This window comes from Glycine max, chromosome 10, assembly GCF_000004515.6.
Source record: "Glycine max cultivar Williams 82 chromosome 10, Glycine_max_v4.0, whole genome shotgun sequence".
Taxonomy (NCBI): Eukaryota; Viridiplantae; Streptophyta; class Magnoliopsida; order Fabales; family Fabaceae; genus Glycine; species Glycine max.
In genome coordinates, this window is record NC_038246.2 from 10,592,812 (window position 1) to 10,619,203 (window position 26,392).

Here is a 26,392-nt window from a genome sequence, read left to right on the forward strand (position 1 = left end):
CTAAAAAATAAAGTTATTTTGTTGCAAATGAAACTATTTTTAACTTTTAAAATAACAATAACTAATTATAAAAATAAAATATTACTTGAACAATTACACTTGAAATTTTTATCTTATATAAGTTAAAAAGAATGTAATTATCTCTACTTTAAAGTCTATAAAGAAAAAAAATAAAAAATTTATTTAAAATAAGAAAAATGTCATTATGTTAAATACTGTTATCTACAAAATTAAATCTTATTAAATAAAAAATAATATTAAAAATATAATCTATATATATACCAAAAAAATATTGCAAAAAATTAGGGGAAGTATCTTTTTTCTGGGAACATCATCAACAAAAAATTATTATGTTCACTATTTTTCATCCACCGATGCAGAAAATTATCCAATTTTCCGTTCTCGTATGAGGCTGGAAAGTTTATTCGCAATAGGTCGGCATAAGAATTTTGGAGGGTTATTTGATTCATTTTTTTTTTTATTCATAAATTAATATTAATTTATTTTCAAATAAATTTGTTTATTTTCTTAGTTTCTATCCAATATTGAAAACAGATCCAATACTTCAAAAAAGAATTAAGCTTAGAGTCATATGAATGAAAATCTCATGCAAGCACAAATATCCATCTGTCACACACAAGACTTTAGAAGGGAGAAGGCATGGGTACTAATCGCCTTTTCTTAAAATTTCTTATGTACATTATTAAGTAAAATCAAGTAAAATTATGTAAAGTTATTTCTCACGGATTTCTGGATCTATCCGTCCAAGAGCAGGATAGAAATTTATTATTACATAGACTATATTGATTTAAGAAAAAGAAAAAAGTTATTACATAGAGGTGTTTTAACCTAGTTTGATGACATCAACATCAAATCAATAACATATGATTCTAAGAATTAACTCGAACTAGTTAGTACACCAAAAATAAAAAACTGGAACTGGTTATAAGTTTTGTTCATAATCCATCTGACCAATTAGTTTAATAACTCTAGTTAGAACTTAAAACATTCGAAACACACATTTAAATCTTGAATGGACTAATCATACACAGACTTTAGGCTGGTATCTGAGGCTTAATAATAATGATAATAATAATGATAATAATAATAATAATAATAATAATAATAATAATAATAAAAGACTACTCTCAAACTATATGGATTAAAAAAGTAAGAATCATGAAACTATAGGGATCAAATGAGTAATTTAACCTTATTATTATTATCATTAAAGCTTTTGCATAAAAAAAGTTGAATAAAGCTTTACTTTCTAATTATTTTATACAAAAAATATATGGATGATAATTAATGTATAAATCAATGATAATAAATATTTCTAATTAGTGTATTTTTTTTTACTGAATCTAATTACCTAAAAGTAACAATATTGAATGAAAATGTATAGTTAAACATTTTCAAATATTAATAAGTAGTGGTTTTTTTGTGTGAATATATTAGTAAGTAGTGGTGAGCATTACCAAATCCGGTCCATTAAGTTTTTTTACATGAAATTGAGAGATGTGCTAAGACCAATTGAAGGGAGCAATCCTAATTATAGATTGACACTACAACCTTTAATAGCCAAAATAACACATTCCAATATGAAGTGCCTTTGCACAACATGTGCAATATAGTATCCAAGTGTCCTTCTAGGATGTTCTTCTTCCGCCATTTCAGGCTCCTCAAAGATAGGAAGAGGTAAGAGTAATGGAAAGTGTGGTGGAGGTGTAGGTCGTGGTTGTGGTTGTGTGGTGAAGAAGATGAAGCTTGTCGAGTTCTTTTCTTAGCCCTATTCTCTTTTTGCTTTTGCTTCTTCCTTAAGGCATTGTTTCTTCTACAAGTTCTTCGAATCTCTTGATCCAAAGGGACTAGGTCTTCTTAAGAAACTCTACCTCACATACATGGAATAAAGCAACTAAAGAACATGTTAGCAAAGTACTCAAGAGTAATACAAAAACAGAATTTAAAAGCAAATAATTGAAGAATAATGAATCATTGCATAGAATATGAAATTAGAATAAGTTGCCTAATACGAGAAACAAGTCCCCGACAACGAAGCCAGAAAACTTATTACATCATTGAGAAATGTACCAATTAGTGTAGTATTTTCAATAGTAAGTAGAAAGACGGTCTCCTCAAGGACTTGTTTGTACTAAGCTTTTTTGTGTAAACTCAACAACTAAGCAATGGTAATTTCTTGTTTTGAGATAAGGTTGCAATAAATTGAAGTTCAGCTCTAAAATTAAACTACTAAAAATAAGGTACATTTCACAAAGACAATATATCAAACAGTTGATGTGCAATAATTGGAAACAACAATTAAACAAACTAGTTAGGGTTTTTAGTGGTACTTGGCAAACATCTCGATAAAAAATGATTTTTATTTATTTAATGAGAACCATAACAATATCTCAATCCACTCAAGTCTTCTAACCTTGATTTCTCAAGTAAAAGAGGCTAAGTCACTTAACTCTACTCCTAACTCCTAAGCAAGTTAAGTTAAATGAATTATTTAAGAGAAAGGATTGCCAAGAGAATAATAAACATTACTTTATCCCCAAATGAGACATTCATTATATAGTATTCTCAAATCTCAGTTTTAAAGCATTTTCTAATGACAATGAAACATACAAATAAGTGTTTGGGTGATCAAGCCAAGAACAAACATTAAAAGCAGAGAAATAACATTATTAATGAATAATCATTAAATAGATATAGTAGACATAGTTACATGAGATTTGCTAGTACACAAAATCCTCAACTTCAAAGAGATTAACTCCTCATTGTCATGAGAAGCTACCAAAACATACAAGGGAAAGTTAAAAAAAAATGGAAGATTGGTGAAGGAAGTAAAAGAGAGTAAGTTCTTGAGTCTCTAACCGCTACACACGCAACCCTAGATTGATATTGAATGTCTCCAATGATGAGTGGATCCAAATTCCATGCAGTATCTTTGTTTTGTTGTTTCCTCATTAAAGCACACTAAGTGAATTTTTCATGGGATCACTTTTTTTCTTCTTCCAAAGAGGCTGCGTCACTCAACGAGCCTTGATGTTGTTGAGATGGCTTCTTCAAGAGAAATCTGGTAAGAGAGATAGACTTCTCGCTTAGCCACCAGCTACCACGTGTCTTCTTCTAATATGGCTTCCTAGTTAAGCTACTTGGCAAACTCATTGAGTGATCAATTTTCACTTCCAAACCCTCAATTTCCTTCCAGGTGCACTAAAATGACTAAATTACTGTAAAAACATGTAAAAGCTAATAAATTTTCTAAATTTTAACTGTATCAAAATATCTAACTAATTATATATATTCCCTAACTTAAACAAGGGATCAACAAGAATGGCAATTGGCAATGAAAAGATAAAAAATACAATTCATTTCTCACAAGGCTAGTATTTTACTTAAGTACACAAGTGTTTCAGCTGCACATGATATTCAATCAATCCCAATTGGAATTACACAATCCCAACTTTGCATACAATCTTATTCAATGCAATTGCACACACACAACATGGATCACTAAGGATTTTATTAAAGTTGTAATTTGGCTAGGATACAAAGGAAAATTGTTTTTTTATATCCTAGAAATCAAAGCACCGAAGGGTCTAGGAGAACACTAACTAATTTCCTTTTCAATTCATGAGACAAACAATTCCAAACACTGTTTCCCAATATTTTATTCACAAATTTAAAATAGCAACAACAACTTGAAATTGTTTTTGAATTTGATTGGTTTTCTACTTTTTTTAAAACATTGTAGCTTTCCCAAATGTGTATGCTTTTGTTTTACAACAATCCCTTGAGCATTACAAAGCAAACTCCCCTAAATTTGGAACAAATTTGCCTCAAACCATATGACATGATTTTCTATTCCCTAAAGTAAGGTAGACATTTTTTTTTCCTTTTTCGGCTCAAGGATTCAAGTACAAACTCATTATTGTTTTTGGGTCAAAGGTTAATGCAAGGGAATTCATAATTAAAAAGTTTTTTTTTTTTTTTTTGCTATAAGTGGCTGAACATTTAAATTAAAAACACACAATGCCTTAATCATATCCACATAATGGATGCACTTAAACAATCTTCAAAGAATCATGCAAAATCGAGTGAGCAAAACCAATGGAAAAATAAAATACAATTATATTTTACTTACAATTAATTTAAGTAGTTATGATGGTACATCTCATTTTGGAGTTTATGTAGAATGACAAAAAAGAGTGATGGAAAGAAAAAAAAAGTAAAAGAAAAGAGACAAAATGACATATGATGAGTGATATATAATTGGAAATATAAAGAGAAATAAGAAGAAAATTCAATGAAAGAAAATAGATAAAAATATGAGCATAATTATTATATTAATATTCTACATTGTAACTCTACTTATAATCAACTTAAAATTATTATAAAATTGAATTTATTTTTTTGGATTTATTTTGTTAGAAACATAATTTTATCTCAAAACAAATGGGCTAAAGAAAATAAGGTGACCTTAAATATCAAACTATTATGTAATACATAATTGCATGATAATGATTAATTATAACCTTGTAAAATTAATTTAACTTTTTAAAAAGGTTTAAGTCTCTAATTGGTTCTTGAAATATACTCAAATTTTTTTGGGGTCCCTAGTAAGATTTTTCTTGTCTTTTCGTCCTTGGATTTTTTTATTTTATATTTGGTCCTTGCCATTAGGTTGGCTCTATTAAGTGTTGACGCATATGTGAAAATTTTTAAATTTTTTTGGTGGTTTTTAAAATTGGTTGTATTTATTTAAATAATTAAATTACAATTTTTGGTAATTTAAAATTTTCTAAAACCATTTAAATGCAACCACACCATGGACCAGTTTTTTTAAAACTTTAGATGTCATTTAAATAAATCAATAGCTAGGATATAAAGCACTAATTATTATTAATTTAAAATTTGTAAATAATCAAGAAAATTGATTCTTGTTAACCCTAAACCTAAAGGCTTCTCCTTCCTTTTGAATCGTGACTATTTACAAACCTTTCCTTGATGCTGATTCCAAACAGCACCCAAAAGCACCCTTTGAAGCCTTCGTTGCAGGCTCGACACCCCCCTTAGAAACTCAACTCCAAATATGTGTGGTCTTTTGTTCTTAGTACATTTTTTGGGTTTCTTGAGACCCCTAACTCATATCACCAACTTCAAGTTCACTTCTCAACCAATCACATTTCCCACTCGGATGAGGTTGACACATCACCTGACTCACCTTCATGTTGGCTCATGATCTAGGAAAGTGTACCTAATCTAGTATTAAAGAAACAATAAGTATTATGTATTGTATTCACAAAGACTTGGTGTAATATTTAGGAATTGAGCAAAAAATGTAATCTAAAACATTCACTGCAGTGTGTTGTCAATTTGTTTTAGTGAGTGAGACAATGTTTTCCAGTTTTCAAAAGAGAATTTTGTTGTAGCAAGACCCGAGTTTGCTATAGCGAGAAAAAAATAATTGGTGGATTTTGAAAAAAATTTGGAGAAAAAATGGAAATCAAAGAAAAAAGGCATTGCTGACTTGAATTCCATAGCATTCAACATATGGAAGTCAATTTCTAATCATTTTCCTAGTTCAATACAACCAAGATTCAGCTCAATTGATTAATCCTAATTCCTTAGGTGATTAATCTTTTATTCCTAAGCTAAATTCCTAATTCCTTAGGTAACTTAACCAAGAACTCAGAACATGAACAATGAATCTCTTCAATGCAAAAATTGATTTCATTCCTAAAATTAAGCTCTCACACAATTCCAATTCAAATCTAGAATCAATTATTTTCAACACAATTCAATTCCTAAAAGCTAGTTTGATCAAGCCTAATCATGCATTTAAGAAAATATTTGGAATATGATCACATGTATAACAAAGAAAATAAATCAGAAAATGAAGAATCACATACTTGGTTACTACTTCATTCAATTAACAACTTCAATGTTTAGCTCCAATGGATCTTGATTTGGTCTAAAATAACATTAAAATCAAAAGTTACAATGGAGAGAGAGAGAGAGAGAGAGGAAAAAATGCAAATCTATAAGTCTGAATCGAAAAAATGACAAAAGGTGCCAATTATGATGTTACAAGTTATTTTAGTTAGATCCAAATCTATATATTTTTTCTGTCACATTAGACTTTCATTGTAGCGAGGACACTTCTTGCTACAACGAGGCTTCATCTTTAGCAAATGATACTTCACTTGAATCTTCTTGCTCTCTGACCAACTTTCGCTATGGTGAGAGTTGTACTCGTTGTGGCGAGTGGTTGCTCAATATCTTAGTCTTTAACATTCATATTCATTGTGGCAAGTCTTCACATTCATTCACTTGATAACTGGTCCTCTTTTGCTGTGGTGAAGGGTCATCTAGCTATGGTCAGCTTAAGTCTGCAACTTATCAATCCTTTAAACTAAAAAAATATCTTTGTAACATCAAAATTTAAAACAAAACAATAAAAACTGTCTTTTTATTTTCTGAAATGATTTTTTATAATAGTTTATTCACAATAGCAACAATATATTAACAAAAATCCTAAAAAAGTTAGGCTAATTGCTCACAAAAACAAAGTGTGAGAAACAATTATCACCTCACCCGCACACAACATTGTGGAAGGATAATAAAAGGGTCATCTTCAATTACCTCACCCGCACACATTTGTGATACGTAGGGGATCCAATTGGCATAATTGAAATTTAGGAGACTAAAAGTATAATTAAAAATATATTTTAATTACTTAAAATAAATTAAATATTTTACTTATCTTTTTAAAATACATTAAATTATTCTTTGACCCCCTACGAAATGGAATGGAGATTTAATTATTTGTGTTGTTCTATTTTAAGCTTACCTCCAAACTTGACCTACCTTAGTTGAAGATGAGAAAATGAAAATCCCCAACCAAAGTTCAAAAGGTTGGAATTTCTAATAGAATTGGATTTTTATGTATTTAAGATGCCCTTTCATTCAAACACTACATCATGTAGAAACTACATCACAATTACAAACTCCACTAACAAAGTAAAGAAACAACATAAAGGAAACATAGTTTTTAGCATACTCCTTCTAACACACCATCTGTAATTAGTTGGAATTTATTGAAAACTACAAATTCAAGAGAGAGAAAATCATTACATATGATGTGGGACCCAACAAATTTTGTCATTTCCAATGAATGTCAACCAATAAAAGAAAATGTATTGAAAATAATTTGTTCCTAACTTTTATCTTTTTTACTATATGTCAATTATATTTTGGTACAATTGACTTTATACTCCCGTTGCAATTTGCACCACTGAGAAATGAGTCATATCATGTTGAACTTGTTTATCTCAATTTGACTGGGTAAGAATCAGTTATGTTTGAAGCTCAATTTGAATTTATTTTTTTTCAAGCTGAAAGTCAATTCAATTCAAGCTCATGAACCAATTTGGTTTAGAGCTGAAAGTCAATTCAATTCAAGCTCATGAACCAATTTCAAGCTGAAAGTCAATTCAGTTATGTTTGAAGCTCAATTTGAATTTATTTTAGAACTAAATGTTGGTTAAGTTGTTTTGATCTTTTTCCGTAAGATTTATTTTAACCGAACAAAAAAATGTTTAAGGCATTGGACCATTAAACGATCTTTTTGATTCTTTTGAAATGAAAGAAACGTTAAGGTGTTGGACCATTACCAATCTCTTATTTTAGAAACGTTAAGACGTTGGACCATTAACGATCTCTTGTTTTTGAAAGGAGAGAAACGTTAAGGTGTTGGATCATTAAGGATCTCTTGGGGTGGTCGACAAAAGCGGGGCTTTTGCTCCTACGCATCCTCAATTGCGATGAGGAAATCAGATCTACGTAGTTCTTGCAAAAGCGGTAAAGTTATGGGTTGATTTTATGCTTTTGAACGGTCCATGTTAACCGATAAAAGCAAAGAGGACCGTTTAAGGCGTTGGACCTTAAAACGGTTTTAAGTGACTTTTACGGACAAAGCTTGATGTGTGAGTTGATTTTAACCTTAGTTTCACTTTGGTTATTAGTCAATTCATTCAAGGAAACTTCCAAAGAAAAACATCCGACTGATTTTTTTGATTATTTTATTCAAAGATATTTTTATTATTTTATTATTTTTTTTTCAAGATATTTTTATTATTTTATTATTATTTTGCTTTTTTTTTTGTTTAACCGAGGTTACAGCGTGAAAGATCGGTTAGATTTTACTTTAACAGTGATTAAATGACATTACAACACAAATGATCGGTTGAAATTCATTTTATCATTTATTAGGCTACATAACGGCTTAAATAAACGGTTAAAGCACGTTAAAAATGGAAGAAAAGAAAATCGAAAGTGAACGAGATGAAGATGAAAGCAAACAAAACAAGAAATGAATTGAAAGTCTCGGATTCGAACACTTACCGGTTGAAGAACAAAGAACGGACGAAGAACGATGAAGAACGCAGGAAAATCTTCATAGATTTACTCATGAAAACGTCTCGGAAGGGTTACGGAACAACTTCGACTCGATTCTTCTTCACGAAAATGTGTTTTTTACCCAAAATAGCTGAAATGCATAGCCTAGGGGTCATGAATATTTTTGAAACAGCTCCCTCCCTTATTTATAGGGAAAAAGGGAGGTGCTTGCCGCCCAGAGGCTTCTTGAGGAAAATTTCTAAGCGCACCCCAATTACTAAGTTCACCCGCTTTTCGTACTTTACAGAAAAGTTACGGAAGCCTTACGGAAGTTTTTCGGATTTGATTTTCATCTTTTTTTCTCTTCCCTTTCACCAATATTAAGTGAAATATGCTTACCCAAGATTTTCGGAAATTTTACGGAAGCCATGGAAGCCCCAGAAACCATTTTTCAACAAAATGTGGAGGAGCTTGCCGCCTAGTTGCTTCCTCCTTAAGCAACCCAACTTCCAAAATATTCCGGAAGGGCCTAGATTTGAATTTCTATTTACACCCTATCTTGATAAGTTCACCCCCTATTTTTATGTTTTTGGCTGTTTTCTTTCCAAAATCTCACGAAACTTTACGGATTCCACCGTGATGAGTGTTAAGTCTTCCAAAGCAATCAACAATGGTCCTTGGATGAAATTATAATGTAGCAGTTTATTTACACACACTCCACTTTGCTAAATACACTCCCATTTTTGTGTTTTTGACTAGTTTCTTCCCGAAACATCTCAGAACTTTACGGATTCTACAACGAAGGGTGTTAAACATTTTGAGGTGGTCAAATGAAGGTTGCATGCCGACAAACAATGGTTCTCGGACGAAATTAGGGTATGACAGTTGCCCCTCTTTACTTATCTTTTATCGGAGATAAAAGTGAAGTAAAGATAAGACACTAATTTCGTTCGAGCGGATCCTTACTCGAGCAATCAATAGCCCAACCAGCGAAACGCTTCGTCGGACTTGGACGTCTTTGGATGGCAAAGGAAAAAATTTGGAAAAACCTGCAAAAATCTTCAAAATGATTAGAAATGGCCGACCATCATCATTCTGATGTCATCGGACTTGTTTGTCTCTGGATGATAAAGGTGCGGATAACCATGAGGTATATCCACGTGTTACCGGACCCTTGAGTGTGACGGATAGAAAAATGAGATTTTTTCACAGTCTCGACCGGAAGACGCTAACATCTCCGGAAAAGGTGCAGATGATGACGTTAGTGACAAAATGCTATCAGGCTGTGAGTCTTACGAATAACAAATGAGACTTTTTCGCAGTCTTGGCCGGAAGACGCTGACATCTCCGGGAAGGTGCAGATGACGACTTTAGTCACTGCATGCTACCAGGCTTTGAGTCTTACAGATAGCAAATGAGACTATTTCACAGTCTCGGCCGGAAGATGATGACATCTTCGAGAAAGGTGCAGATGATGATGTTAGTTACTGCATTCTATCAAGCTTTGAGTCTTACGGATAGAAAATGAGACTTTTTCGCAGTCTCGGCCGGAAGTCGCTGACATCTTCGGGGAAGGTGCAGATGACGACGTTAGTCACTGCATGCTATCGAGCTTTGAGTCTTATGGATAGCAAATGAGACTTTTTCACAGTCTCGGCCGGAAGATGCTGACATCTCCGAGGAAGGTGCAGATGACGACGTTAGTCACTGCATGCTATCGGACTTTGAGTGTTATGGATAGCAAATGATACTTTTTCGCAGTCTCGGCCGAAAGACGCTGACATCTCTAGGGAAAGTGCAGATGACGACGTTAGTCACTGCATGCTATCGGGCTTTCAGTCTTACGGATAGCAAATGAGACTTTTCCGCAGTCTCGGTCGGAAGACGCTGACATCTTCGAGGAAGGTGCAGATGATGACGTTAGTCACTGCATGCTATCGGGCTTTGAGTCTTATTTATAGAAAAATGATACTTTTTCGCAGTCTCGGTCGGAAGACGCTGACATCTCAAGGGAAGGTGCAGATGGTGACGTTAGTCACTACATGCTATCGGGCTTTGAGTCTTATGGATAGCAAATGAGTGTGTGCGGGTTACCGTATAGGGCGTCTCCGCGTGCCAATGGACTCACAGGTCACGATAGCAAAAAGTGGGGTGGTCGACAAAAGCGAGGCTTTTGCTCCTACATATCCTCAATTTATGATGAGGAACTCAAACCAACGTAGCTCTTCACTTTGTGTGAGACTAAAATAGTCTCAGAGTGCTTTCGCTAAAATGCGAACATGCTTTAGCAAAGAAACAGAACCTCCAATTGATCAGAGCAACATATAGTTTTTGGAGAAAAACAAACGTGTCTACCGGGGGGAAGGAGGGTATGCTGATAAAGTTTTCTTCAAAGCGACCATTTAGATGAAACACTGGGTCCAACAAAAAAGAAGAAAATCACTCAAAGTGTATAAATCTCACACAGGTAAGTGTTTTATCCTAATTCCGAACCATAGATATGTCATGACTTGATTTTGCAAATCATTTCCTATCAAATTTAATATTACACGCGTGATCATGGATCAATAGGACTTTTTCGGGAATGTTGTTTTGGTGGGAAATTCGGCTCTGAGTGTTTGGGCCTTTTCCTTTTCTGTTTTTGTTTAGTGCGGGGCGAGAAAGTTGTCAGTGCACAGGATTTTGGTTGGCGATCAAAGGGAGAGGACCACTTCAAGCCATGGTTTCCTTTCTTTTCTTGTTTACTTGTGACAATTCTGTATTGTTCAGATATTGTCTAGTCCAAAAACTTTTCTGTATATTTCTTTTGTTTTCTTCCGATCTTTGATCGGGAATTTTTCTTTCTTCTTTTTTTTTTTTTTGCTTTCTTCCAATCTTTGATTGGGAATTTTCTTCTTTTCCTCTTCTTCCGATCTTTGATCAGGAACTTCTTTTTTTCTCTTTTTTTTCTTTTCTTTTTCTTTTCTTCCGAGGGCAAAGATGGACATTCTCACCCTGGGTTATGGTGAGTTGGTATTTTTGGCTCAGAGCTTGTAGAACAACTGGACATGATATATGTCAGGGTGTTGGTTTGGTCACCAGTCCAGGGGTAAAGGGATGTCCCATATTATTTCCATGACACGCGCCCAACGATGATGATTCAGAAATTTAATGCAAAACTGGTCATGCATGCACCTATGTGGACACTCAAGCATCAAGTTTTTATGGTCACGCGACACTAGGGCTCAGGATTCATCATTTTTCCTATTTAAGTCAACCCAGTGTTTCCAAAATATGCTCCTTTATCAATTCATACATTTGTCCGAGTCTATCTTGAGCATTCGGGAAAATTTTCACAGCATTCACCCTTTAGGTGCGTACACACATTTTTTTTAACAAAGCCTTTGTGTCACGATCAGTAAATCTTTTCTTCCAAAGAAAAGCCAGAAGTTATTTCTTTTCCAAAGCATGTTGGCCTTTTAGTTAACCAATTTATTTTTATTTTGTTTTTCTTTTCGACAAAGTTGATATCTACGATCACATATGTTTTTTTTTCTTTTCTAAAAAGTCATGCAAACGAGGGTACGCAAGGCCCACCTACGTCAAAATAAACGAAGAAAATGCAATGATAAGTCGCAATAAAAAAACAATGACAAAACAAATTGAGAGACGTAATGCCGGACCACGGTGGGAGCAAACACAATAACTGAAAGCAGCAGTGTTAAATCACAATGGAAACATTAACAATAATTGAAAACAGTGATTTTGGACGACATGGAATCACAAGTGCAACGACCTTGGTCGTGTAGCTCCGCCCTGTCCCAGGTAACCGAGCAGGTCGGTCATATCCTCATCCATGTGGGCTCCCTCCGCTTCGCCCGGGGATCTTGCAGGTCCAGTTCCCTCCTCAGTGGGCCAATCTCCAGGCCACGCGACCTCAACCCTGAATTGCTCTCGGGTAGGGCATACAAAAGGTGGGGAGCCCTGCCCCTACTGGCTGAGGCTGAAATGGTAGAAGCACTCATGCAATTGCACCTGCCCACGATGGTTGGCCGTCTGCTGGCGAACCATATGCCGTAGATACTACTCCACACTCAATGGTATAACCGGATCGGGCTACTGAGGTGGTGGTGCATGCACAGCCTGTTGTGCGTCACCCTTCGCTTGCCTAGGGGTGCAATATTTCTCGATGAAAGCTCGAGTGATCGGCAGCCGGATTACCTTGCTTGGGATGACAAGTACACCGTAGAACTGGCAGAGGCCCGTGATCAAGGCCGAAAATCCCAAGGCCCTGTTGGACCTCTCCGGGTCCAAGGGGTGCCTAGTGGGCACCGTCCCTGCAAACAAATAAATGGCGTCAGCAATTATCTGCGCCACGTGAACAGCCATTCGTGTCAGGATGGTGTACACCATCAAGCACTTAGGCAGAGGGAGGTCAAAATTATGGTCGCTGGGCAGGATGTTGTTGAGTAGCAGCGTCATCCATATCTGAGTCAGAGTAGTCATGCTGGTGTGCATAATCCACACCCGCCTCCCCGCAGCGGTCCGGGCAAAGTCTTTCCCCGGTATGCACAACAGCTGGGCGATGGCCTCCTCGTCAAAGCCGGAGGCCTAGTCCCTCCTTTGGCTGAATTTGCACCGATGGTCCTCCTCCAAGATCAGTGGGTGGCCCAAGAATTGGCTGAGGGCATCTGTGCCAAAGGGAATCCACTGACCCCTTACCCACGAGCGCATATCTCAAACTCCCTCCTCCGTGGGCCAGGCATTAGTGTAGAACTCTAGGACTATCTCAGGGTCGAACTTGGCCATGGGAGTCACTAGAGGTGTCCAATGCCTGCGTGCTATCTCCTCCTGGAAGTCTGAGTACTCATCCTTTAAGAGTTGGACGCACCTCTCCCTATGGAATGACTATCCCTTGATGGCCTCAAAACGCTGTTGGTGCTCGGCACTCCGGAACCGGTGACTGTCGAACTCCACAGAGGCGCTGGAGCTTTCCCCATGGGCGTCTCTCATAGACCTCTTTGTGGAGAGCTTCTTCAGAGCCATCTCTTGTTGGGGATGAATAACAACGCAAAATGGAATAAAAAAACATTGAGAAATGGTGACCTAAGGCTGGAAATCCAAGGGATCCAGTGAGCTTACGTTTTTTGGATGAGAGGAAGAAGTTTTGGGTGAAAAACTCACCCCTTCCCTCTCCTTTTAACCTTTCTTGTGCAGGGGGTGCTCGCCCAGGCAAGCTAACCCTGTGCGTCCTTTTTTTTTCAAACAAGAAAATCATGCGTTCACCTATGGGTCCGTGCTCATTTGCTCGGAGTCCATAGGATAAGTTTGGCATATAAAAAGACAGAAGCTTTAAAGGATACTAGGTTGTCTCTTAACAGGGCTATCATGTCGTCTACGTAGACTTCGATTTCTCGGTGCATCATGTTGTCGAACAAAGCCACCATAGCCCGTTGGTAGGCTGCCCCGACGTTCTTGAGCCCAAAGGACATCACTTTATAGCAGAACGTTCCCCACAGGGTAACAAACGTGGTTTTTTCCATATCTTTTGGTGCCATCTTTATTTGATTGTAGCCTGAGAAACCCTCCATGAAGGAAAACAAAGCGAAATTTGTTGTGTTGTCTACGAGGACATCGATGTGTGGCAGAGGAAAATTATCTTTGGGACTAGCTCGATTCAGGTCCCAATAGTCCACACACATTCGTACCTTCCCATCATTCTAAGGGATCGACACAATGTTGTCCACTCACTCGGGGTATCGAGCCACCGCCAAGAAATCGATGTCGAACTGCTTTTTCACCTCCTCCTTGATCTTCAGCGACGTCTCGGGTTTCATTCTCCTTAGCTTTTGCTTCACCTCCTTCTTGTTGTTCTGCCTCTATTAGAAACAATCAATTGATATATATACAAGGTCATCCAACCACCTAACTAAGATTTCTCTTATAGCTTTTCTTGACATATCTGATACAGCTATCTATCCTAAAAATAAGTGATCCCAATAATCAAGAGATCAAGATACAAAATAAAATTAAAATACAATAAGAATTAATACACACAATCAGAATTAATACAAATAGAATCAATTAAGATCAGCACAATCATGTAGCAATATTCTCAATACAATTAGGATTTGCACAATCATACAACAATATTCTCAATATTGTGCATTATATAATAATCCTTTTTCAGCCCCCTGGACTATTTACAACCGCTAGGTGAATTGTATAGATCCAAATAAAAAGTTTAGTTTTAGAATTTTACATATCTACCGCGAAGGCAATGCTTATGCTGACAAGCTTGCTTCTTTTGGTGCATAGAATGCGAGAAAAAAAATAGTAAGTGTCACGAATCTCTGACATAAGCTTCAACCAATTAACATTGTTTGAATGACAACTGTTGTAGTTGGACAACAATCACATAGTTTGTCCACCATGGTATGCTTTATGTTCCTATTGGTTATAGTTTTGGTATGCTTTATGTTCCTATTGGTTATAGCTTTGGTGCTAGAATGTTCAATTTGGAGTCCACAAGAGGAGGATCTCCATATGGTGCTGGAGTTTTTGCTGGTGATGGTACAAGACAAGCAAGTGAAATGGAACTGGAGCTTGCAGAGTAGCATGGCAAGTATATATGAAATTAGCCCATAAAAGCTAGATTGGATTTTGTGATTAAAATTCCATTAAGCCCTCCTAGCTAGGTCAACATTCTATTTTGTCCCAAGTTGGTGACCTCTAAATCAAACTTCTTAATGCACTCAAACAAACCATTGGTGACCTCAAAATCAAACTCCAAGTCAGTGTTGTCATAAAAGCACTCTAGATTTAAGAAGTGGGCAGCTGCATGCAATGGTCTATGAAGCTGACAATTCCATCTTTTATCAATGATTGCAAACACATCTTTGTACTTGCTTTCATTGTTGTTGAAAGACTTGATAATTGTTTCTTTTGCCTTGTCCATTGCTTCATAAATATAGCCCATGGCTAGTTTCCTTTCACCATCCACAAGATGAAGCACTTCCACAAGTGGAGCCATGACTTTAAGAGTGTAAATCACATTATTCCAAAAAAAAGGCATGAGCACTACCTTTGTGTAGAAGCAAAGCTTCATGGTGAATCAAAGATGATTCAAAGGTGTTTTGATGATAACAATGATGATAACAAAAGATGATGAAAAAGGTGATGACAAAAAGCTCAAAGATCAATCAAAGAACAACTCAAGTGAATCAAAGATCAATCAAGAACAATTCAAGAGTTCAAGATAAGAATCAAGAAGAATTCAAGACTCAAGAAGAAAGTCTAGAGACAAGAATCAAGATTCAAGGTTCAAAGATCTCAAGAATCAAGATCAAGATTCAAGACTCAAGATTCAAGAATAAAGAGAAGACTCAATCAAGACAAGTATTAAAAAGTTTTTCAAAACTTTGAATAGCACATGAGTTTTTGACAAAACCTTTTACCAAAGAGTTTTTACTCTCTGGTAATCGATTACCAGATTGTTGTAATCGATTACCAGTAGAAAAAATTGTTTTGAAAAAGTTTTCAAATTGAATTTACAACGTTCCAATTATTTTCAAAAAGTTGTAATCGATTACAATGTTTTGGTAATCGATTACCAGTGCCTTTGAACGTTGAAATTCAAATTCAAATGTGAAGAGTCACATCCTTTCACACAAAAGCTTTGTGTAATCGGTTACACTAATTTGGTAATCGATTACCAGTGTTTGTTTCTGAATAAATCAAAAGATGTAACTCTTCAAAAGGTTTTTGACTTTTTCAAATTGGTTTTAAGTTTTTCTAAAAGTTATAACTCTTCTAAATGGTCCTCTTGGCCAGACATGAAGAGTCTATAAAAGCAAGGCTTTGATTTGCTTTTCAAAATAACTTTTACATTCATTTGATCAATCCTTTACAAGCCTTGAATCTCTTTGGACTTCTTCTTCTTCTTTGTACCAAAAGCTTTCCAAAGTTTTCTGGTTTTCTAAACCTTGAAAACTTGTGCTATTCATCTTTTCATTCTCTTCTCCCTTTGCCAAAAAGAATTCGCCAAGGTCTAACCGCCTGAATTCTTTTTGGGTCTCTCTTCTCCCATTTCCAAAAGAACAAAGGACTAACCGCCTGAATTCTTTTGTGTCTCCCTTCTCCCTTGTCAAAGAATTCAAAACGACACAGTCTGAGAATTCTTTTGATTCTTCCCATTCCCTTATACAAAAGTGTTCAAAGGACTAACCGCCTGAGAATTATTTTGTATCCCCATTCACAAAGTATCAAAGGTTTAACCGCCTGAGATCTTTGTCTTAACACATTGGAGGGTACATCCTTTGTGGTACAAGTAGAGGGTACATCTACTTGGGTTTGACTGAGAACAAGAGAGGGTACATCTCTTGTGCATCAGTTCTAGTGGAGGGTACATCCACTAGGGTTTCAAAGAGAACAAGGGAGGGTACATCCCTTGTGGATCTTTGCTTGTAAAAGGATTTTTACAAGGTTGAAAGAAATATCAAGGACCGCAGGTCGCTTGGGGACTGGATGTAGGCACGGGTAGTTGCCGAACCAGCATAAAAACTCTTGTGTGTTTGTCTCCTTCTTCCCTACTCTTTTACTTTCCGCTGTGCATTTAATTTCCGCTTTTACGTTCTGTTAAGTTTCTCTTCTACTCCTTATTCTCTTAACAACATAAGTAAAAGCCTTAGAAGAGTAAATTTTTAATTAGTAAAGGTCTAGGAATAATTAATTCAACCCCCCCTCCTTCTTAATTATTCTGAGGCCACTCGATCCAACAAGTGGTGTCAGAGCAGGTTTCTTGTAGAAAGTCTAACCACTTCAAGATTCATGGCCTCTTTAGATTCTGTGTCTTTCAAAAATATTTTCAGGAACAGGTTATTCCAAGATCATGATGAAGACCAAATCAACTTGTGTCTTATGACAAAATCTGATGAGAATAACAACGAAGATTCTGTAAGGAAGAAATGGTACATAGATAGTGGATGTTCCTAGCACATGACGGGTGATGTATCCAAATTCACAACTATTTCTCCCAAGAAAAGTGGACATGTTACATACGGAGACAACAACAAGGGTAAAATTATTGGAGTCGGTAAAATACGTACGAGTTCTTCTAATCCTATTGAAAATGTGTTGCTTGTAGAAGGTTTGAAGCATAGTTTATTAAGTGTTAGTCAATTATGTGATAAAGGATATAAAGTATCTTTTGATTCTGAAAAATGCGTTATTAAGCATGAGCATGAAAAAGATATTGAACATATAGGTTTTAGAGAAAATAATGTTTATATGATTGATCTAAAACAAAAATTTGTAAATGATAGATGCTTTTTAAGTAAAGATTGTGATCCATGGTTATGGCATAAGAGAATTGCTGATATTAACATGGATGATCTAAATGGATTAATTTCAAAAGATCTAGTTATTGGATTGCCTAGATTAAAATTTGAAAAAGATAAGTTATGTGATGCATGCCAAAAAGATAAACAAACAAAAGTATCCTTTAAATCTAAAAATATTGTTTCTACCACTCAACCATTGTAATTATTACACATGGATTTGTTTGGACCATCTAGGGTCATGAGTTTTGGTGGAAGTTACTATGCATTAGTAATTGTTGATGATTATTCTAGATATACTTGGACTTTATTTCTTACTCATAAGAATGATGCATTTCATGCATTTAGAAGACTTGCCAAAGTCATTCAAAACAAAAAGAATCTCAAAATTATCTCCATCAGAAGTGATCATGGAGGTGTGGATTTGAAAACAATGATTTTGAAATGTTTTGTGATGAGTATGGCATAGAACACAACTTTTCAGCACCAAGGACACCCCAACAAAATGGAGTAGTAGAAAGAAAAAATAGAGCCCAAGAAGAAATTGCTAGAACTCTTTTAAATGACACACCTCTTCCAAAATACTTTTGGGTAGAAGCAGTTAACACTGCATGTTATATTATGAACAGAGCCTTAATTAGACCTATTCTTAAGAAAACCCCATATGAACTTTTCAACAATAGAAAACCAAACATTTCACATTTACATGTTTTTGGATGTATATGTTTTGTTCTAAACAATGGTAAAGAAAGTCTAGGAAAGTTTGATGCCAAGGCAGATGAGGGTATCTTCCTTGGGTATTCCTTACATAGTAAAGCATTTAGAATATACAACAAAAGAACCATGACAATTGAGGAATCTATACATGTTACTTTTGATGAAACTAATATTTCCTCCCTAAGAAAGGAGTTTGTTGATGATATTGCAGATACTTTGGAAGATACTCAAAATGAAGAAAGAAATCTGAAAAGAAAGAGAGATGATGAAGACAAGGATGATCAAGATGATACAGCACAAGAAAATGATAATCTTCCTAAAGAATGGAAAACTTCAAGAAATCATCCTCTTGACAACATCATCGGTGATATCTCAAAAGGGGTAACAACTAGACACTCTCTTAAAGATTTATGCAATAATATGACATTTGTTTCATTAATAGAACCTAAAAACTTTAAAGAAGCTATTATAGATGACCATTGGATAGTAGCTATGCAAGAAGAATTAAATCAATTTGAAAGAAATGATGTATGGGAATTAGTAGAAAAACCTTCAGATTATCCAATCATAGGAACTAAATGGGTATTTAGAAATAAATTGGATGAAAATGGTATAGTAATCAGGAATAAAGCTAGACTTGTAGCAAAAGGATATAACCAAGAAGAAGGTATAGACTATGAAGAAACTTTTGCACCTGTAGCTAGATTAGAAGCCATTAGGATGTTATTAGCATATGCATCTATTATGAATTTTAAACTATATCAAATGGATGTCAAAAGTGCTTTCTTAAATGGTCTAATTCAGGAGGAGGTATATGTGGAACAACCTCCTGGGTTTGAAGATTCACAAAAACTAGACCATGTCTATAGATTAAAGAAGGCACTTTATGGCCTAAAACAAACACCTAGGGCTTGGTATGAAAGATTAAGTAAATTCCTATTAGAAAAGAATTTTACTAGAGGGAAAGTAGATACTACCTTATTCATAAAAAAGAAGGATAATGATATCTTGTTAGTACAAATTTATGTTGATGATATAATTTTTGGATCTACTAATGAATCTTTGTGCAAGGAGTTTTCTATTGATATGCAAAGTGAGTTTGAGATGTCCATGATGGGTGAGTTAAATTACTTTCTTGGACTACAAATCAAACAAACAAATGATGGGATCTTCGTCAATCAAGCAAAATATTGCAAAGAACTCATTAAGAGATTTGGAATGGAAAACTCAAAACACTTGGCTACCCCTATGAATACAAATTGTTATCTTGACAAAGATGAAACCGGTCAACCTGTTGATCCAAAGCAATACAGAGGTATGATTGGATCTCTACTTTACTTATCTGCAAGTAGGCCAAACATTATGTTTAGTGTATGCATGTGTGCAAGATTTCAATCAGATCCAAAGTTTTCACATTTAATGGCAGTAAAAAGAATTATAAGATAAATTAGGAACAGTTAGTTTAGGATTATGGTATCCTAAGAATTCTTTATGCAACCTAGTAGGATACTCAGATTCAGATTTTGCTGGATCAAAAACAGATAGGAAGAGTACTAGTGGTACATGTCAATTCATAGGGTCTGCACTTGTTTCTTGGAATAGCAAGAAACAAAATAGTGTAGCATTATCCACAGCAGAAGCATAATACATTTCTGCTGGTAGTTGTTGTGCACAGATTTTGTGGATGAAACAACAACTATCTGATTATGGAATAGTATTAGATCACATTCCCATAAAATGTGACAACACAAGTGCCATAAACATATCTAAAAATCCAGTTCTTCACTCTAGAACCAAGCATATAGAAATTAGACATCATTTTATTAGAGATCATGTTCTAAAAGGTGATGTTGTTTTAGAGTTTGTAGATACTAAAAATCAACCTGCAGACATCTTTACAAAACCACTAAGTAAAGATACCTTCTATAACATTAGAAGAAAATTAGGACTAATAGATGTCAGTGATTTATCAAAATAAATCTCTATATTACTATGGTTTTTGAACAATTTACTATTTCCCTATTTGCATGGTATGTTTGAACAAGTATGTTATTTGACTATGTGGATTTCATAGTTAATCTATTCATGGTTGTTTGCTTCATGGTTTTTATGGTTCTTGCTTCTTGCTTCATGATTTGGTTGTTAGTTTCTCAATGAATGTTGTATGGATGTTTAGTTATTTCAAATTTGTTACGCACTTTGGCTTTTTGTTGATGCCAAAGGGGGAGAGAAATGGGATTAAATCAAGAACTCACATGAGTAATCAATTTAATTTTAAGATAAGCATAAATTCAAAAACAAAGGGGGAGAATTTATGAGAGTAATCGACTAGGAAAAAGTGTGTGTGTGTCTCTTGATTTCAGAAGTTGTCATCATCAAAAAGGGGGAGATTGTAGAAGCAAAGCTTCATGGTGAATCAAAGATGATTCAAAGGTGTTTTGATGATAACAATGATGATAACAAAAGATGATGACAAAGGTGATGACAAAAAGCTCAAAGATCAATCAAAGAACAACTCAAGTGAATCAAAGATCAATCAAGAACAATTCAAGAGTTCAAGATAAGAATCAAGAAGAATTCAAGACTCAAGAAGAAAGTCTAGAGACAAGAATCAAGATTCAAGGTTCAAAGATCTCAAGAATCAAGATCAAGATTCAAGACTCAAGATTCAAGAATAAAGAGAAGATTCAATCAAGACAAGTATTAAAAAGTTTTTCAAAACTTTGAATAGCACATGAGTTTTTGACAAAACCTTTTACCAAAGAGTTTTTACTCTCTGGTAATCGATTACCAGATTGTTGTAATCGATTACCAGTAGCAAAAATTGTTTTGAAAAAGTTTTCAAATTGAATTTACAACGTTCCAATTATTTTCAAAAAGCTGTAATCGATTACAATGTTTTGGTAATCGATTACCAGTGCCTTTGAACGTTGAAATTCAAATTCAAATGTGAAGAGTCAAATCCTTTCACACAAAAGCTTTGTGTAATCGATTACACTAATTTGGTAATCGATTATCAGTGTTTGTTTCTGAATAAATCAAAAGATGTAACTCTTCAAAGAGAGGGTACATCTACTTGGGTTTGATTGAGATCAAGAGAGGGTGCATCTCTTGTGCACCAGTTCTAGTGAAAGGTACATCCACTAGGGTTTCAAAGAGAACAAGGGAGGGTACATCCCTTGTGGATCTTTGCTTGTAAAAGGATTTTTACAAGGTTGAAAGAAATCTCAAGGACCGCAGGTCGCTTGGGGACTGGATGTAGGCACGGGTTGTTGCCGAACCAGTATAAAAACTCTTGTGTGTTTGTCTTCTTCTTCCCTACTCTTTTACTTTCCACTGTACATTTAATTTCCTCTTTTACTTTCTGTTAAGTTTCTCTTCTACTCCTTATTCTCTTAACAACATAAGTAAAAGCCTTAGAAGAGTAAATTTTTAATTAGTAAAGGTTTAGGAATAATTAATTCAACCCCCCCTTCTTAATTATTCTGAGGCCACTCGATCCAACACTTTGCAGCTTCTTTTCCCTTAAGCTCCTTAGATAGCTTGTTCAAGGTCCATTCATCTGAAGTAAACATCTTTCTAATATTGGCTTTCTCTTTGTGGAGCCTTTCTAAGATTAGATAAGAAGTGGCAAATCTAGTAATAGCATGTCTCACCAATTCCCTCTTGTTTGTAAAATTTCTCAACAAACTTAAGGTACTAGAATACGCATAGATAAACCCAACTAGATTAATTGTCCTTCTAATTGTCTTCCTTATCAAGGGAAGCTTCCCAATATCTTCAAGCATCAAATCAATACAATGAGCTGCACAAGGAGTCCAATAAATATGTTTCCTTTTCTCCTCCAACAACTTACCCGCTAAAACATAGTTGCTCCCATTATCGGTTACAACTTGAACAACATTCTCTTCTCCAACTTCCTCCACAGTGGCATCAAGCAACTCAAAAATATTTTAACCCGTCCTTACAAAATCAGAGCCATCAACAGACTTCAAAAACATGGTACCAACTTGAGATTTAATCAAAAAATTAATGATGCATCTTTGTTTCCGATCAGTCCATGCATCGGACATAATAGTATAACCATACTTGACCCATTGCTCCCTGTGGCCTTTTATCAAATTTTCAGTATATTCAACTTCCTTCCTCAAGAGTGGAACTCTGATGTCATGATAGCAAGGAATGGGCAAATGTGGCTTATCTTGACCAATGGCTGCAACCATATTCTCAAAGCTTTTCAATTTAATGAGGTTGAATGACAAACCGCTTGGTACCAAAAGCGAGAAATATGTTGATGCACCTTCAATACTTTAGTCTTATCCATTGACTCTCTTATGTTCATTTGCCTCAACATCTCCATTTTTCTCCGATTGATTGTATTTTCTGGATTCTTATAAAATTTGTCCATTGGTCCTTTTTTAGTCCCACACTTTGTCTTTGCACTTGCAGTAGCATTACAAGAGTCTGCAAACTCATAATCTTCACTTCCATCACATCCAATTGGTTCACCAAATTCAAAATCTCATATATTTGCCATATTACCACTGCCAGAAGTACTGTAACACTACTATAAAAAGGCTTTCTACATCGCCCTATAAACATCGGTTATTGCTAAAACCGATGTTAACGAAAGCGCGGTGGCATTTTCGTAATTAAATGGAGTTACTTAACATTGGTTTTAGCAAAACCGATGTTAACTACTTGATGTTAACATCGGTTATTTAAAAAACCGATGTTAACATGATGTTAAGATGAATATGGTAACATCGGTTTCGGCAAAACTGATGTTAACTTCATAGAGTTAACATCGGTTTTGAGAAAGCCGATGTTAAGGAGTTGATTTTAACATCGGTTTGTTAAAAAACCGATGTAATGTATTTGATGTTAACATCGGTTTTGTAAAAACCGATGTTAACTATATTCAGTTAACATCGGTTATCCATAAAAAAACCGATGTTGTTATGTTTATTAGTTAAAAATTGGGATTTCACAAGCCGCGCGCGCTCGAAAACCTTGCCCTCCCTCTTCTCTTTGTCATCCTCCTGCCTAAAATCGCTCTTCTCTTTCTCCTCCCGCCTGAAAACTGCCGGAAACCACTCCCTCGACACCCACATTGTCCTCGCTCGAACCCACATAACCCCCTACACTGCCGGAAAACCCACATTGTCCTCGCTTGAACCCACAGAACCCCCTACACTACCGGAAAACCCACATTGTCCTCGCTCGAACCCACAGAACCCCCTACACTGTTCTTGGAAGTCTGGCTCAAAGAAAACCCAACATACACTGTTGCTACTAGGGTGCTGAAACAGTCGTGGGTGCTCAAAGTTCAAAGCTTTCTCCGCGAGGTACGTAGGTCAACTTCGTGTATGCTAAGTTTCCATGGGTGTTCATGTTTTATTGATGATAATAATAATAATAATAATACGTCTTCAGTTGCAATATTACTGATTGAGGTACGAGGAAAGCTTAAAGTTTCGTGCCATTTTTTTAGATCTCACTGCCATTGTCACTGTTTGGGTTCGAGGTAAGCTTGGTCTCTTTTTCATTTGTAGTTTACTTAGGAAACATGTTGAAGTTTGTCTCTGTTAAATCTATAGACATTTTGGAGCACCAGTAGAGATTACTAGTGATAAGGATCCTATTATTGTGTGTAATTTAGCTCACTATCTCATTATTTTGCATTAAACGGGTTCATAACAAGTTACTGACACTTCTTGCAATTATTTTGGAGTTTGGGGCACTTGTTTGGTATGTCACAAATATTCCAAATGCCTTCCATATAAATTTGTTTGATATATAACTTATACTGTGGTGTCTGCACGCATTAAGTTACCATAGCATAAAAATGATGTGGCATAAGCATGAGTAAGCTTATTTTAGGGAAATTTGTAACATAGATTCAATTATATGTAGGACTAGGGTCAGATATAGTCATAAACAAATTGTCTTTTGGTTCTTTGGTAGTAGATCACTGCTTTTGGAATGTGTTTGGTTTCTTTGCTTATGCAAGCATTTCAACCACTTCCCTCATGGTTGGTCTCTCCACACTTTGTTCCTGAACACATAGCATGGCCACAAAGTATACCTGCTTTGCTTCATCTAAGGGAATGTGACATAGCCTCTCATCAAGAATCTTCACCACCTTGTCATTGCTCCAATTTGTTTGCAACTTGGTACATTGAACAATGTCTATACCTTCTTCCCCAAAATTCCCCACTGGCCTTCTCCCTGTTAGTAGTTCTAGCAGCACCACTCCAAAGCTATAGACATGACTTCTCCCTGTAAGCTGATAAAACAATAACAAAATTCAAATTAAAAACTTAATCCATAATCTAATTAAAAATTTTAAAGTTACAAAATGATGCTACTTATATTGTTTATGCCTTCAAATAAGCCAGTCTTATAAAGAATAGAAGTAAAGCAGCTTAGTTGTATTCAGAACCCAAATAATAAGATGTTATTAGCTTCTCATTCTCCCTTATAGAACATAACATAGAAAGAGAAGTTTAATGCCGTGAAAATGATGGATCAGCTAGGATCTCTGCAGCAACTTCTATTAGAATCTCCTCCCATCCAACCGGAATTGGTTGTTCTTCTAAAAAAGGATAGCTGCCCATCATAGTGCCCCATTTAGTCTCTATAGAGAATTTTCTAGAAATGTTAAAATAAATATGTTGTTAGTCAGAAGTTTACTTGTGTGCATTGCATGCTTCAATAGTCTGCAAAATCCTCCTTTGAGGAATAGGTCTGTTGAAAGTCATCAATAGCCTATATTCTGACTTAGTGGAATAGAAACCACTAGGATCAGCTTTGCAAACCATGGTGTCCTGCATCTGGTGCTGAATAGTAATTGCAGTAATGTCATCCATGAAAGCTACTGCTAGATCATGAAAGCTACTGCTAGATCATCCGTGAAAGCTACTGTCTTTGGCGTGTGTGGGGTGTGAGTGTATCATATGAGTTGTCTTTGAGCTATTTTTGTTTCCATCAGTATTTCCTTCTCGCTGGCCTTGAGAGCTTCAATCGATGCCTCAGCTGCTGCTACTTTTTTATCATCAATTTCTTTTTTTTTTATCAGCAAAGATAATATATTATATATTGAAAGAAGTACCAGAGGTACTTAAAATACAAAAGAAGTCCATATAGATGGTTCCACAACCAGACATTGATATTCTGAGGGGGAACCAAGCTATGGATACATAATGCATATGAATTTACAAGTATAGAGCTCATAACTATGCAATCCCCTGCTGATACATAAAACTTTGTGGTAAATTACTTGACCAGTGATTAAAATGCACTGTAAAATCCTTTTCAAAATTCCTAAGCCAAGACCATAGGAGGAATATTGCTTCTTCAAACAGTTTATTAGCATCGAAATTTGCATTAGAGAAGACTACATTGTTTCTAAGTTCCCAAATGGACCAAGTTAAAGCTAGCCACCAGCATTGCCATCTATTATTTCTTACACCAGCAGCTTGAACACCCAAATATTGAAGGAAGTGCTGCTTTGGGCTTAATGGAAAAGCACCCTTAGTTTGCATCCATGACATGGTTTCCCACCATATGGGTTGTACTTTGCTGCAGTGAAAGAAAAGATGGGATGCATCCTCTTGTTGGGTTCTGCAGAGAGGACATAGTGTATTTGTGAGCTGTATCTGTCTTCTCTAATGTCAATTGTCCTCTTGCACCAATACTCAGAGCAAAAGTAGCCACTAGATGTGTTTATAAAGAAATGAAGCTAACAAGAGATTTAAAAAAAAAAAAGGAAAAACACATCCAAATCCACCAATCCAAAAGAAAGAACCTTTCACTACAAGGGATTCATGTTTGATTTTATTGGTGCAACCAACGGTATCCTCCCCGAAGCACGAGGAGGCAATCCTATTTGAGCCAAACAGTATAGGACTACTATGAACAGTAAAAATCTCCTTGAGGTGTATCTA

General features: G+C 35.5%; 1 protein-coding gene across 1 annotated transcript; it reads right to left on the bottom strand.

The window, feature by feature from the left end:
* Positions 1-24,447: 24,447 nt before the first annotated feature.
* LOC102669833 (leucine-rich repeat receptor-like serine/threonine-protein kinase BAM3) lies at positions 24,448-25,315 on the bottom strand. Its single transcript, XM_006589832.1, has 3 exons — positions 25,140-25,315; positions 25,025-25,055; positions 24,448-24,732 (listed from the first exon to the last, which is right to left on the bottom strand). The coding sequence occupies exons 1-3, from the start codon at positions 25,313-25,315 to the stop codon at positions 24,448-24,450; spliced, it is 492 nt and encodes a 163-aa protein (XP_006589895.1).
* Positions 25,316-26,392: the final 1,077 nt, after the last annotated feature.